Raw genomic sequence first — 12515 nt, forward strand, 5'->3', positions numbered from 1 at the left:
GGCCGTCTGGATCTCCCGCGACGTGATGGTGGAGCGCTTGTTGTAGTGCGCCAGGCGAGACGCCTCGCCGGCGATGCGCTCGAAGATGTCGTTGACGAAGGAGTTCATGATGCCCATGGCCTTAGAGGAGATGCCCGTGTCGGGGTGCACCTGCTTCAGCACCTTGTACACGTAGATGGAATAGCTCTCTTTCCTAGTCTTTCTACGCTTCTTGTCACCTTTCTTTTGAGTCTTGGTGACGGCTTTCTTGGAGCCCTTCTTCGGAGCGGGAGCGGATTTAGCTGGTTCCGGCATTTTACGGGTCTGTCACTACCTGTCCACCGCAGGAACGACGTAAATACAAAGGCGGCGACGCCCGTATTTATAGGGACGGTATGCAAATGAGATGACTCAACGCTGCTCTTGCCTATTGGACAATCCGAGGCCGTGATGTCAAACCATCGAGCATCTTCGATTGGTCGCTCTTTCATCTGCATTCCCATTGGTAAACTCCACAATCCAAGCCTCCGCCAATCAGAAGTCCCACCGAACCCCAGAAGGAAGGTATAAAATCGCCGAGTGACACTTTTTGCCGCATTTACTCCATTTCCGCGGCTTACGGAGGCATTCCGTGCGGTTTTATTTTACTTTGCCTTGTATTTTTATAGGCTTTTGTTTCGTGTCTTTCTCTGAGACATGTCCGGGCGCGGGAAGCAGGGCGGGAAGGCGCGGGCCAAGGCCAAGTCGCGCTCGTCGCGGGCCGGGCTGCAGTTTCCTGTCGGTCGTGTTCACCGCCTGCTGCGCAAGGGCAACTACGCGGAGCGGGTGGGCGCCGGCGCGCCCGTGTACCTGGCGGCCGTGCTGGAGTACCTGACGGCCGAGATCCTGGAGCTGGCGGGCAACGCGGCCCGCGACAACAAGAAGACGCGCATCATCCCCCGCCACCTGCAGCTCGCCATCCGCAACGACGAGGAGCTCAACAAGCTGCTGGGCAAGGTGACGATCGCGCAGGGTGGCGTGCTGCCCAACATCCAAGCCGTGCTGCTGCCTAAGAAGACCGACAGTCACAAGGCTAAAGCCAAGTAAAGTTCTCCAGATAAAATAACCCAAAGGCTCTTTTCAGAGCCACCCACATCTTCCCAGAAAGAGCAGGAACGCTTAACCCTACAAATACATGCTATTTGATATATCTGAAATCTAATTTTAAAAAGAAGCTTTCTAAAGTAAAAAAAAAGTCTGTATTTTCAACTTTAAACTTGCTGATCAGTGGAGTTCCCACCATTTTTCTTTCTCTAAGACATCCCTGTTCTTATGTAAACGTGCCTCTTTCCTTTTTTGGGAAAGAAAAAACCAATAAAATGTAGCTGTTGCGATTGAAATCGGTCACCGCAGCATGGTTTGAGAGATGTAAACTGGGCAAGGGTGTACTCGCTGCGTGCCTCCCCATGGATTCAGTGGGTGGGAAGCACCGTTGGGGTCGGTGGGGGTAGGATGGGGCGGGGACCGGGCTGCCCTTGCCGATCCGATTGGAACGCGCGGTTTTCAAACTAGGGAGGGATTGGGCCTCCTCCCGGTGAGCCGCTGCTGTCCCTATATTGGGGTGGAAAAGGTGTCCGAGTGCTTTGTGCGTAGTGGTTGCCGTAATTTTCTGCCTTCTGAGTGGGTTTTGTTGTTGTTGTTGTTTGTTTGCAATTCAGGGCTGTTAGGGGATAGTGAGAAAATGGTAAGTACTTCCCTGGGATGCTGTCCAGTTTCTAAAGGGCAGCGTCAGGTATTCTGTATAAGTGATAGATGATGATGGTGACTACTGTAATGGAGTTAAAGCAAAACAGGCTCGAGTGTGAGTTCATATAGAAGCACTACGGAAACTCACATACACAGGGAAGGGGGTCATCATGTCCAGACTTGAACTGATGTTTCAGATTCTTTCTCTGTCATCCTGACAGTGTGGGTGGTGTTCAAAAGTGCTATTTGCGTTTTTCTGCAAAAGTTTCCTTTACTTATACGGTACGGATTCCTGAGTACTGCTGCTTTCGGTTTGGCCGAGCTCCTCGGTGCCACCCTTTTGGATTTCAAAGCCTTTGAGGCCCTTGGCCACTACGACTGCCTTGGCCTGCTTGACTGCGGGAGTCCCTTATGCTCCACGGAGGAGGACACGGCCTTGACGACGCGGGGGTCACGGGCTTTGAAGTCGCGGCATCTGGCTTGAGGATCCCGGAGTGTCGGGGGCATATAAATCAAGATACTACGCGAAAGATCGGTATTTTTAGGGAGGAGCCTGTCCGCCATTGGTGCCTCGGGGAGTCCGCCCTGCTGGGGCACAGCGACAGCTCCTCTCTGTTTCCTCTGAATGTGTCAAGTTTATTTCTCTCTTCTCTTTTCTTTTCTTCTCCTGTAAAGAAGACTGCTTATCACCTTTGTTAGGCAGATGTAGGTAAAAGAGGCTTTTACTTCGTTTTCATTCCGTCATGTTTAATCCGGAAGAAAACAATCTGCCCGAAGGGGAAGCAGGAATGCAACGCCGGGAGCTGGGAGCCTCGGTATAAGGCTTTCTGAGAGCTGGGGGGGGGGTGTTTTCTTTGTTCTTTAAAACCGTCCTTGAGAACTAGCAAAGGAAACCTCCGCAGTTGTTTCTGTTGTTGTTGGTTAGGTGGTGTTTTGGTTGTGGGTTTTGTTTTTTTTTTTTTTTTTTTTTTTTTTTCCCCAGTGTTCTGCCCGAGGAGGCAGAGAAGTGAGTCACTGTGGTACTGTGTTAGTGGAAAATGTTTTTCAAGCAGAGGGAGATGACGCGGGAGTGCCCAGCTGAAATCTTGCTTGGAAACAAGATGAGAAAGGCCGGACTGCTGTCAAACGGTACAAGATTCTTGTACAATTTTCGTGTTGGTTTGGAATTTTTTTTTCTTAGTTGTTATTTTTGTGTGTGTGTGTGGTGGGTTTTTTGTTTGTTATTTTGGTTTATCTTTCTATTTCTCGAAATAGAAGACTTTTTTCCTTATTTTTTTTTCTCTATAATCTCTGTCTTGTTGAAAGAAATTGCGTTAGGTATTAATCACCTACCATTCAGAGTTGGACTTTGAAACAACATTAACTACAGAACTTTATTAGTAACCATGCTGAAATTTGAGGCTAGAATTAGGTTTAAAACACTTAGGGATTTGTTTGTTTATAAATCTCAAATTTTCTGTATTTATCATATTTGGCAAAAGAGCCTTCTATTAGTGTATATTTATTATGGGAGGAAGAGATTACGTGAGCCTAAAGCAGGGAATTGATTTGTAGAAGGTTCTGATGGAGCCATTTGAAAATCCTGAAACAGAGGCCTCCCGAGTTTCATTTTTGCCCTTGAAGACCCAGTATGAGAATGGAGCATTTCTTTTCAAGAGCAGTGCTCATACTTCCTTCTTAGGCACTTTAGTATATCTGTTCTGCTTCTCTCGGAAACTAGAAAAGAGGTGTCTGTTTTGGGTTTTTTTGTTGTTGTTTTTTTCCGTCTGATGTTTGAAAAATCATTTGCAAACACAAGTATTCTAACAGTTTTCAAATAAGATATGAGTAGACTGGAATCTAGTCTAAAGTCTTTGCATTGTTTTTCTATTATGTTCCTCATTAAAAACTAGTTAGACTCAGTATTGTTATTCATGAAGTTCACCATTTCCTTCTCTGAACTTTCCAGACATGTTTCCCCCTTCAGATGGTGCATACAAGGAGTTTTCTTCCTTATCTTCCTTTTTCTTCCTTTTTCGGTTTCCTTCCTTATACACAAATTTGTAAACAATGGTCTCTATGCCACCAGCAGGATTTTCATGATGAGTTTAAGTATGTTTCTATTAGCAGAGGAAAACTAATGAGTTCTGTATACTAAATCCTCTTTTTCCTCAGCTAAATTAAGCCTGGAATGTTTTCCTACAATTACTGCATATACCTGTTTCTCCTGACCAGTCATCATATTTAATGTAGAAAAGTAACTTGTTCTTCTTCCTCGGGTAACTGCACTTGTTATAAATGAACACATTCTATCTGCATACCATAGTTAGAGAACAGGCATTTATATATTGAAATAGAAGAGAGAAATGTATCATATTGCCTATTTGCTTATGCGACAGATGAGAGTTAAAAGTATTTTCTTGAAAACCACAATATTTTATTTCATTGAAGATGTGAAATTTCCCTTACCAAATTTCATTTCAACTATCCAGCCAACCTAAATTCTCAAAAAGGGGAAAGGCTTTAGATTTAGGAACAGTGCAGCATAGATGCTAGTGGTCACAAAATAAATATTAAAGGACATACATGACCCTAAGTTACCTTTGAATTTTAAGTTCACACAAAATATGTGCTTATGCTTTAAAGTACTAACTGTAGCATAGGTCATGCAATCTGTCAGATGACTTGCTCCCAAGAATATTATTCAACCTGTAGTTATTAAAAAACAGTTCTCTGTTTTTTAAAGTACTAAAAGATAATATGCAAGACAATATTAGAAAAAAATAAAAGAAAAATAAAACTATGCTCAGTTGCAGAAAGATTCCTGAGTATGCGGAGAAACACATTTTAAAAAAATAAAGGAATAGAAGAACATTCACTTTTAGGCTTTTTCATAGTAACAATACAGTGTGAGAAAAAATCTTTTTCCTTCAAAAAGTCTTATTCATGTTGTTTTGATTTGGGTTTTGCCGTTTTTGATTTGTTTGTTTGATTGTATTTGAAAAAGACTGCCTATGCTTAGTTTTTCTCTAGTGACCTGAGTGAGGACAAAATTGAAATATTGTTCAAGCTCCCTTGGTAGTAAGCAGTCTTCCAAAGTCTTAGAGAAAGATGTGATTTTAATTTTTTTTCCCTCAGGAGAATTTGCTTTAGGCTGGCAAATTTATCTACAACGTAGGCAAACTATTTACATAGGCCAACAAATGTGAACGGAATTAATTGCCTGGAACCAATGCCATCCCCGTGATTCTGTAGGCTCCTCCTTGTAAAACTTACTTGAACATTTACATCGCATAGTCTGTGCAAAGGTTCAACTTTTATAGGTCTTTTATTAAATTGCTCTCAAATTCCTTGACTCAAACTTTTAGTTTCTCTAGTACCTTCTGTAAACTTACATAGCACATCAAAATACAGTAACGCAGGAATATCCTATAAATCTGCTGTAATGTTATATAAACCATTTGAATAATACCATTAGCAGTTTGTTTTTCATTAACACTTGAAAACAGACCTCCTTAGACACCAAATAAACTTTTAAAAGAAAAGGTTTTTGTATATTTCTCTCAAATATATGGTACAGGATCGATTTAGATTTTGCTAAACATGAAAGAAATTCACTAGTCTCCATTCACATTATTTTGGAGGTATTCCTGATGCTCAGGAGGTTTGTTTGAAAGTCTGGAAATCAACTGAACTACAGCTATGGAAACACAGCAGAAAACTGCGTTTGTCTGCAGGTCACAATAAATACTCTGCATGTATCTAATAGGGACAGAAAAACCGATTGCCGTAAAACCCTAGCTAATTCCTTATGTGTCTTTGCATCTTCTGAGATCCTTATCATTACCGTGGCACAGCTGAGTCAGGGGGAGGGCTGATCTGTCTGGGGCATTCCGGTTCAGCTCTGGGGCCCAGCAGGGAAACAGGGCGGGGGTGGGGGGCTCAGTCACCACCCGCCTGGGCTGCAGCAATTTCTGACCAATCCTGCCCGGGAAGCAGCTTACCTCCCTCTTCCACCTCCTCCCTTCCTCTCTATCTCCCTCTGGTTACCTTCTCTGCCACCGCTTCCCCACCCCCACCCCTTCACCCGTCCCTTCCCGACTCATTTTCATTTCGTTAATCCTCAGACGAGGAAGATGAATCTGAAGGATGATACCACAGCGGGGTGATAAGCGCCTCGCTCTGGCGGTTGCTAAAACCAGCCTGGGTTTTGAATGCTTCCAGTGTCTCTTCTATCAACTGCTAGTTTGTATTTTTTGACTGCCATTTATTTATACCGTAGCTGCTGTGCAGGCTAAGGGGGAAAAAAACCCCAACCAACCAACCAAAAGCCAAAAAACCCCACCACAAAACCAAAACAAGGAACAGTTGGGATCCTCCAGCTTGCTCTGACAGAAAATGTTATTTTGATTCTGCAGGCTTCACAGCTGAGAGAGAGACGGATCATCCTACATGATAAAATACTTCTATAGGGAGCCCATGGTCATTAAATCCTTCCCCTCCCCTTGTCCTTGATGTATGGGTGCATGGTATAGAAACAACCCTGCCATAATAACTAGGCTGATGCGAACAAACTTCTTTTCCTCTTCAGATGTCATGTCTGTATACCACATCTTTGAGAGTTTGATTGTTTCAGGTCTCTGCACTCCACATACAAATGATATGGCTCTTCACGTGTGGGGAGGGATTTCAAACAGAAACCAAAACCTCTTCCTAAAGACCTTCTGGCTTTTTTCTGTCATGGAATTCCTCTGTTGCCTTCTCAACTGTTTCCTAAGAGAAACGTGAAAATACCAGCCCAAACCAGGATGCTAGCAACTTGGAAGCCCTGAAAATTATTATTTTTTTTTTTTTTTTTAAGGGGAAGTTATCTTGCTGTTGTTTGGTTGGGTTGGGTTTTTTGAGGGGGCAGGAGAGGAAGAGTTGTTTTTTTGTTTGGGGTTGGTGCTTTTTGGGGGGGATTTCTTTGCTTGTTTTTTTTTTGTGTTATAGAAAAACCAAAACTGATCCTCAGAACATGCATGTAATTAAATGGACCAGTTTATGAACTATTTACCTCTGACATTAGCAACTGCTTTGCTTGTGCAAGCAGCTTTCTAGTCTAGAATTGATTTCTATAAAGGAGAGAGATGGCACCAATTTCGTCTTTCCACACATCATCTTTATCTCTTTTTTTTTTTTTTTTTTTTTTTTTTTTTTTTTTTTTTTTTTTTTTTTTTTTTTTTTTTTTTTTTTTTTTTTTTTTTTTTTTTTTTTTTTTTTTTTTTTTTTTTTTTTTTTTTTTTTTTTTTTTTTTTTTTTTTTTTTTTTTTTAATTTGGAAAATACCTATAGAGAAAAATAGTTCATTTACTTTAGGAAACTGCCTGTGAAATTTAGACAGCATTGCTGGTTTCGGTAACATTTTGGTTTATAACTAATTTTATAATTAGATTAGACCTCACTAGATTTGATAGATTTAAACACTGACCTTACAGATAGTAAAAATAAGCAAGAACATCTTCAACCACTAGTGGTCTCTGTTCTGAAAGTATCTTAATATTGTTGGTAAAGAAGTCATGTCAGACCTTAAATCATCTTTATCACTTTTCTCAGAAATTTCTTTACCATTTGCAATTATTTATGTATTTATTTATGGGCCAGAAATGTGCATATTACTCAGGGTGCAACTATTGTACACAGTGCCACAATGGTACTAGAGATACAACATCCTTGTTTACTCTCTTTTCCTCTTCTGCTGATTCTTGACATTCAAGTTATTTTCATTGCAGTGCTTCTGAGGCTTGAACATGTTTGTTTTAGTAATTTATTTGTTGTTTTCAGATGTTGGAAGAAATTTTTGTTAGGATCAAACTGGAGGGTGCAGTAAAAGTGGAAGATGATGGCAAGAGGATTCTGAAAACTGAGTCAAGGATCAGGCATGGGGGAAGGACAGGCAGTGAAATTGAAAACTATGGTGAAATAAAAGTGAATAAATTATAAGACTGAAATTTATTGTCATTTAATGACATCCAAAACACCTAAAGATGGAATGCTCGAGATGCCTCTGCTGTAAAGGTCATGGCAAGTACACTGCTGTATATCAGGAAAATGAAGATTTATTTTGTTCCTCACTAAATTGATGGTTGAATTTGCCATCATCCATTATGATCCAGAAGTCCAAGTCCGTAAGTCTTTATGGGTGGTGATGTTCCAATTAGTTGCTAATCTTGTGTGTGTGCAGACTGCTAACTGCTGAAGGACCTTGTAGCCACAAGAAATTCATACAGAATAGCAGCAGCACTGGATGGTACTAACAAGATCAGTGATTACTATACATAGAGAAATTAAAAAGGTGAAAAAAATTACCTTGTTAATAACTTTCTAACTTCCTTCTGTGTGATGTTGTTTTAGTTTTGGCTCTTTTTTTGGTTTTGTTTCGGTTTTTTCAGACCAAATTTTCCCTTGTCCATGTCTATGAATTTGGGGATAACCACCAAGAGTTATTGGGGGTTTCTGCATAAACACATGAATGCATGAAAAGGTAACACTTTAAAGCATCAGTAGTTAAAAAGTATGCGTATGATTTTGATGTGGTTTTTGAAGCCCTGTTTGAGATGGAGCCCACTGTGACTGGATAGGAACTCCCATGGTCCATGCTGATTTCCAGCTTCCACCTAGACAAGTGCAACTGTAACCGTACAAGCTGTGGCCTTAGCACACAGTTGCAAGTAGAGCCTGGAGGCAGATGCACACCCAGGAAGAAATCCTAAGTGTGCCCTGGGGCAATCAGACCCATGGAAAGCAGTCATTCCAGGTGCCAGGTGCATCAGGTTAGTTCAGGTAAATGAGAATGGAAACTAGGACTGAGCTGATCAAGCCTCAGAGTCTGGCAGTAATTTAGGGGCGCACTGGGGTGTGAAGTCTGTGATTCTCCTTTATATTGTGGATCTAACAACCAGTCGTACTGATGGGCCTGTCTTCAGTATGCTGGAAGGTGGCTTGTGCAGAGACTGACAGCTTGAAGTCTTCCTGTGAGTAGGGTGCACCGAGCCTTAATTTTGCTTGTGTTGTAATTAACAAACTTGTCATGCAATTTTCAAAAATATTTTTTTTCCTTCATGGTATTAGACAAATTCTTATAGTATTTAGTGGTGTTGTTTGTCACTCCAGACAAAAATCCATCTCTATTTTTTGTTGGACCTGTACATTCCATGTGATAATGCTCTGAGGACATTTCTATTCCTCTAGGAAGATGATGCAAAAAAAGGTGATTCCTTTGTTTAATGAATGTCTCACCAAAATTAAGTAGCACATTTATTGCAGGCTTTTGGTTTAGGAGGTGAAGCAAATCTGTATCTCCAATTTTCAGTGTTTCTATCATGATACTTTTAGCTTGTTTAAAAAAAAATATCACAGAGGCTTACATTTTGAAACTCACACAATTTCCACAGCCTATTTAAAGGGATGGTTGTCTTTTGGGAAGGATGGGAGTATTAGAAGGAACGTCAGGATGAGAGGTTGAAAGCTGATGCAGAAGGGAATAGGAGTGCTAAATTCTGCTGACACTCCTAGTGGGCAAAAGAGTAGTCATTCTCTCACTCATTCCTGCCATCACTCAACCTGTTCCTTCTCTCAAACATGCCCTGACTGTCTTCCCATGTCAAGGAAGACAGCTCTGGGCTCTTACAACTCATGCTACCTGATCAGGAAAACTTTTTGCTCTTCTTATACTGTTTTCATTAACTGGGAGAGCTCATTGTAAAAATAAAAATAAATAAATAAATAATTACTAATTTGTAGTAAATCACTTCTTGCTTCTGAGTAACAAAACAATCCATGTTGATGAACCACCAGGAGGGAAGGATGAACATTGGCCATAAAATTTGAGACTGGCAATAAAAGAAAAGGTGGGAAATGAAGTGTTATTCTAGAATTGAGTGAATTTGAATTGCTTAGAACTCCTCCTTTCTTTTCCATAACCCTGAAAGGTTTGAGTTCCTGTAAACATGTTTTTTGCTCCCCCTTTTGGTTTAATTTTGTCTATTTTCAGGAACATCCTAATATTTCAATAACATACACGCTGTTACTTTATACCTACAGCTGCCAGTGAAAAGCTTAGACAGATACTACACACGCACACTATGCTAAAATAAAACCAAGACAATTAAACTGCCTGGTTTGGAAAAGATAAATTTGGGTAAGCATTACTTGACTTGAGCAATCATGAAATATAGAATATTTTCTCAAATAACACAAGCACACTGTAATGCACCAATCTAGTCTATGTACCTGTACATTGTTGTCATATCTACAAGTATTCTGGGTAATACTGGTCATAATAAAAAGTCATTCATTAAATAGTCTGTGGGTTTTTTTTCCTTTGAAACTAAACTATTACTTAGGTTAAGAACAAATTACATTATTATCTATTTTAGTTCTTCATCTGAATTGTCGCTCTTGAAATGTAATGGACCCTGGAGAAGGATAAAAAGTTGATTGTTTAAAGAAGTCTAATACAGACACGATCAAGAAAATATGATGCAGAAGTAAGCAAAGGTTAAATTTAATAGAAAAAAATATTAACTGCCTCACAAAGAGATATAGGGAAATAAAAAGCATCAAGAAATGGATAGTAAAAAAGATTGCAACTTTTTGGCAAACTGCCCATCAGCACTGGCTGTGGGAGGTGAATAGCTTGCCTTGCAAGCTTCCCATACTCACTAAACTACATAAGAAAATTATTTTTTTAAACTGGATAGTCTACAAGACTATTAACACGTATTTGAAGTAATGCAGTGAAATAAAAGCAAAGCTATAGAAGAGAAGTGCAAAAAGTAACTTGATTAAAATGAAATATGCTAGATGAGAAGGAAAAAAATAATTCTTAGAGAAGTCCTGAAGAGACCAAAAGAGGTCATTTGAATCAAGATAAACAGAGGGAAAACAATACCTCTGGCGAGGTACAAGTGTATGACATCGAATAGTGAGAGAAGTAATAGGCAGTAGCAGGGATAGGATATGCTCTATAGTTATGCAGAAGCTTTACTGAGTTCTTTATTGTGGCCTGTCCATGCTGTAGCCCTCAAATGGGGTGGCTGGAGTAGGGGAAGAACTTCCTATAAATCCCTTTTTTTTTTTTCTTTCAAAGAGTAAGCATGATGGTAAAGATGACGATTCTAAATGTGCTGGTTTTGGAGGGAATGGACTTAACTTTCTTCACAGTGTGTAGTATGGAGCTGTGTTTTGGATTTGTGCTGAACACAGGATTGATAATATAGAGATGTTTTTGTTATTGCTGGGCAGGGCTTACACAGAGCCAAGGCCTTTTCTGCTTTTTGTACTGCCAGGCTGGGGAGGAAGGTGGGGGTGCATGGGAGGCTGGGAGGAGACACAGCCAGGACAGGTGACCCCAACTGACCAAAGGGATATTCCAGACCATATGACATCATTCTCAGTATATAAAGTGTGGGGAAGAAGGAGGAAAGGAGGGATGTTTGGACTGATGGTGTTCATCTTCCCAAGTCACTGTTATGTGTGATGGGGCCCTGCTCTCCTGGAGATGGCTGAACGCCTGCCTGACAATGGGGAGGAGTGAAAAAATTCCTTGGTTTGCTTTGCTTGTGTACACAGGCTTTTGCTTTACCTATTAAACTGTCTTCATGTCAAACCATGAATTTTCTAGCTTTTACCCTTTTGATTGTCTTCCTGATCCCACCGATGAGTGAGTGAGCGAACAACTGTGTGGTGCTTGGTTGCTGGCAAGGGTTAAGATAAACAGGGGGGGAGGGGGGCTTCATTTGTCCTAATAACATCATTAAGGTTGATATCAGAAGATAAATATGTTCTTGCTATAGCTGTAGAACTAAATCATGGGATATTAATAGATATAAACTGATATAAACACTACAAAGGTGGCTATCTAGACATGAAAATACTTATCAAAATGGTGACCGAGCATAACCTGAATTAAATAACGTAAATACCAAAAGGCCTACAAGGAGAGAAAAATAAATACTAAAGTCTCTGTCTTGTAAAATCCATTCCTCTCACACCTCCTGAGAAAGAGAAGTTTCAAGGAAAAATGATAAAAAATGATACACAAGAACAGCTGCAAAAAAAGGGATTGCTAAAATGGAAAAAATATGTGAAATTACCAAGCTAAACCTTCTCACATTTAATAAGCATTATACAGTAACAGGCATCCATTAGAAACAGGGAAAAAATGGGAAAGATCAAAGAAAATGAGAAATACCTGACTAATGAAAAAAAAATTCCATGCATTGCACACAGGGATAACATACCAGGGAAAAACTGCTGAGAAAGACATGGTTAGTAGGAACTGTATAGAATAGCATTTATTTGATGATCGTTCAAGAACAAGGTAAAAATACCTCAAACATACATTCATGGTAAATATAAATAGGAATTGAGACAGCAAAAGTAAAACTGTGTGTGTGCATGTAAAGTTCGGAAGCTTTCAGGACTCACTGCACCTGAATGGACTCGCAGAGCCAATAGGCACCCCAGCACAAATCAAGCTCTCCAGAACACATGCTGTTTAAAAAGTAGTATTATGTAAAGAAACAGCAAAAGTGTTTTTGTTATGTTTCAACAAAGTAAGACCATGAGAATAATCAAACCTATGTCGTATCTTTAAAAACACGTGGAGCAATGTAGTTCTTCATGGGTCCACCAACACGAGACGCAAATTAACTCCTTCATCAGACCTCACTCTCAATACACAAAACAATGCCGCGTGATCATTAAGTCGGAGACGCGGGGCACACACAAGACTTTCCATCCTGCAAAAATAAGTGAACGTGTCGCCCTCACGGGGAAAAAAAAAAAAAA

The 12515-nt window shown here is 40.3% G+C and overlaps 2 protein-coding genes and 1 long non-coding RNA gene across 3 annotated transcripts in view; 2 read left to right on the forward strand and 1 right to left on the reverse strand.

Annotated features, from left to right (window-relative positions):
- The window catches only part of LOC114058443 (histone H2B 8-like), a 6952-nt gene extending 6658 nt beyond the window's left edge, over positions 1–294 (reverse strand). Inside the window, exon 1 of the mRNA XM_027885805.1 lies at positions 4–294. Within this exon, the coding sequence (XP_027741606.1) occupies positions 4–294 (291 nt within the window). The remainder of the gene's footprint in view (positions 1–3) is intronic.
- A 285-nt stretch (positions 295–579) lies between these two features.
- On the forward strand, positions 580–1319 carry LOC114058453 (histone H2A-IV). Its single transcript, XM_027885822.1, has one exon. It carries the CDS (start codon positions 676–678, stop codon positions 1063–1065), a length of 390 nt encoding a protein of 129 aa, XP_027741623.1. The 5' UTR covers positions 580–675; the 3' UTR covers positions 1066–1319.
- A 5673-nt stretch (positions 1320–6992) lies between these two features.
- LOC114058450 lies at positions 6993–10022 on the forward strand. The gene is made up of 2 exons (XR_003571459.1): positions 6993–8485; positions 9715–10022. It is a non-coding gene; the product is annotated as an uncharacterized LOC114058450 (long non-coding RNA).
- Positions 10023–12515: the final 2493 nt, after the last annotated feature.

This window comes from Empidonax traillii, unplaced genomic scaffold (assembly GCF_003031625.1).
Source record: "Empidonax traillii isolate 1590-97213 ecotype Southwest subspecies unplaced genomic scaffold, ASM303162v1 scaffold172:size1107868, whole genome shotgun sequence".
Lineage (NCBI taxonomy): Eukaryota > Metazoa > Chordata > Aves > Passeriformes > Tyrannidae > Empidonax > Empidonax traillii.

Excerpts from the sequence above, each read along its gene's own strand:
- LOC114058453 (XM_027885822.1), top strand. The coding sequence starts at position 676 with ATGTCCGGGCGCGGGAAGCAGGGCGGGAAGGCGCGGGCCAAGGCCAAG.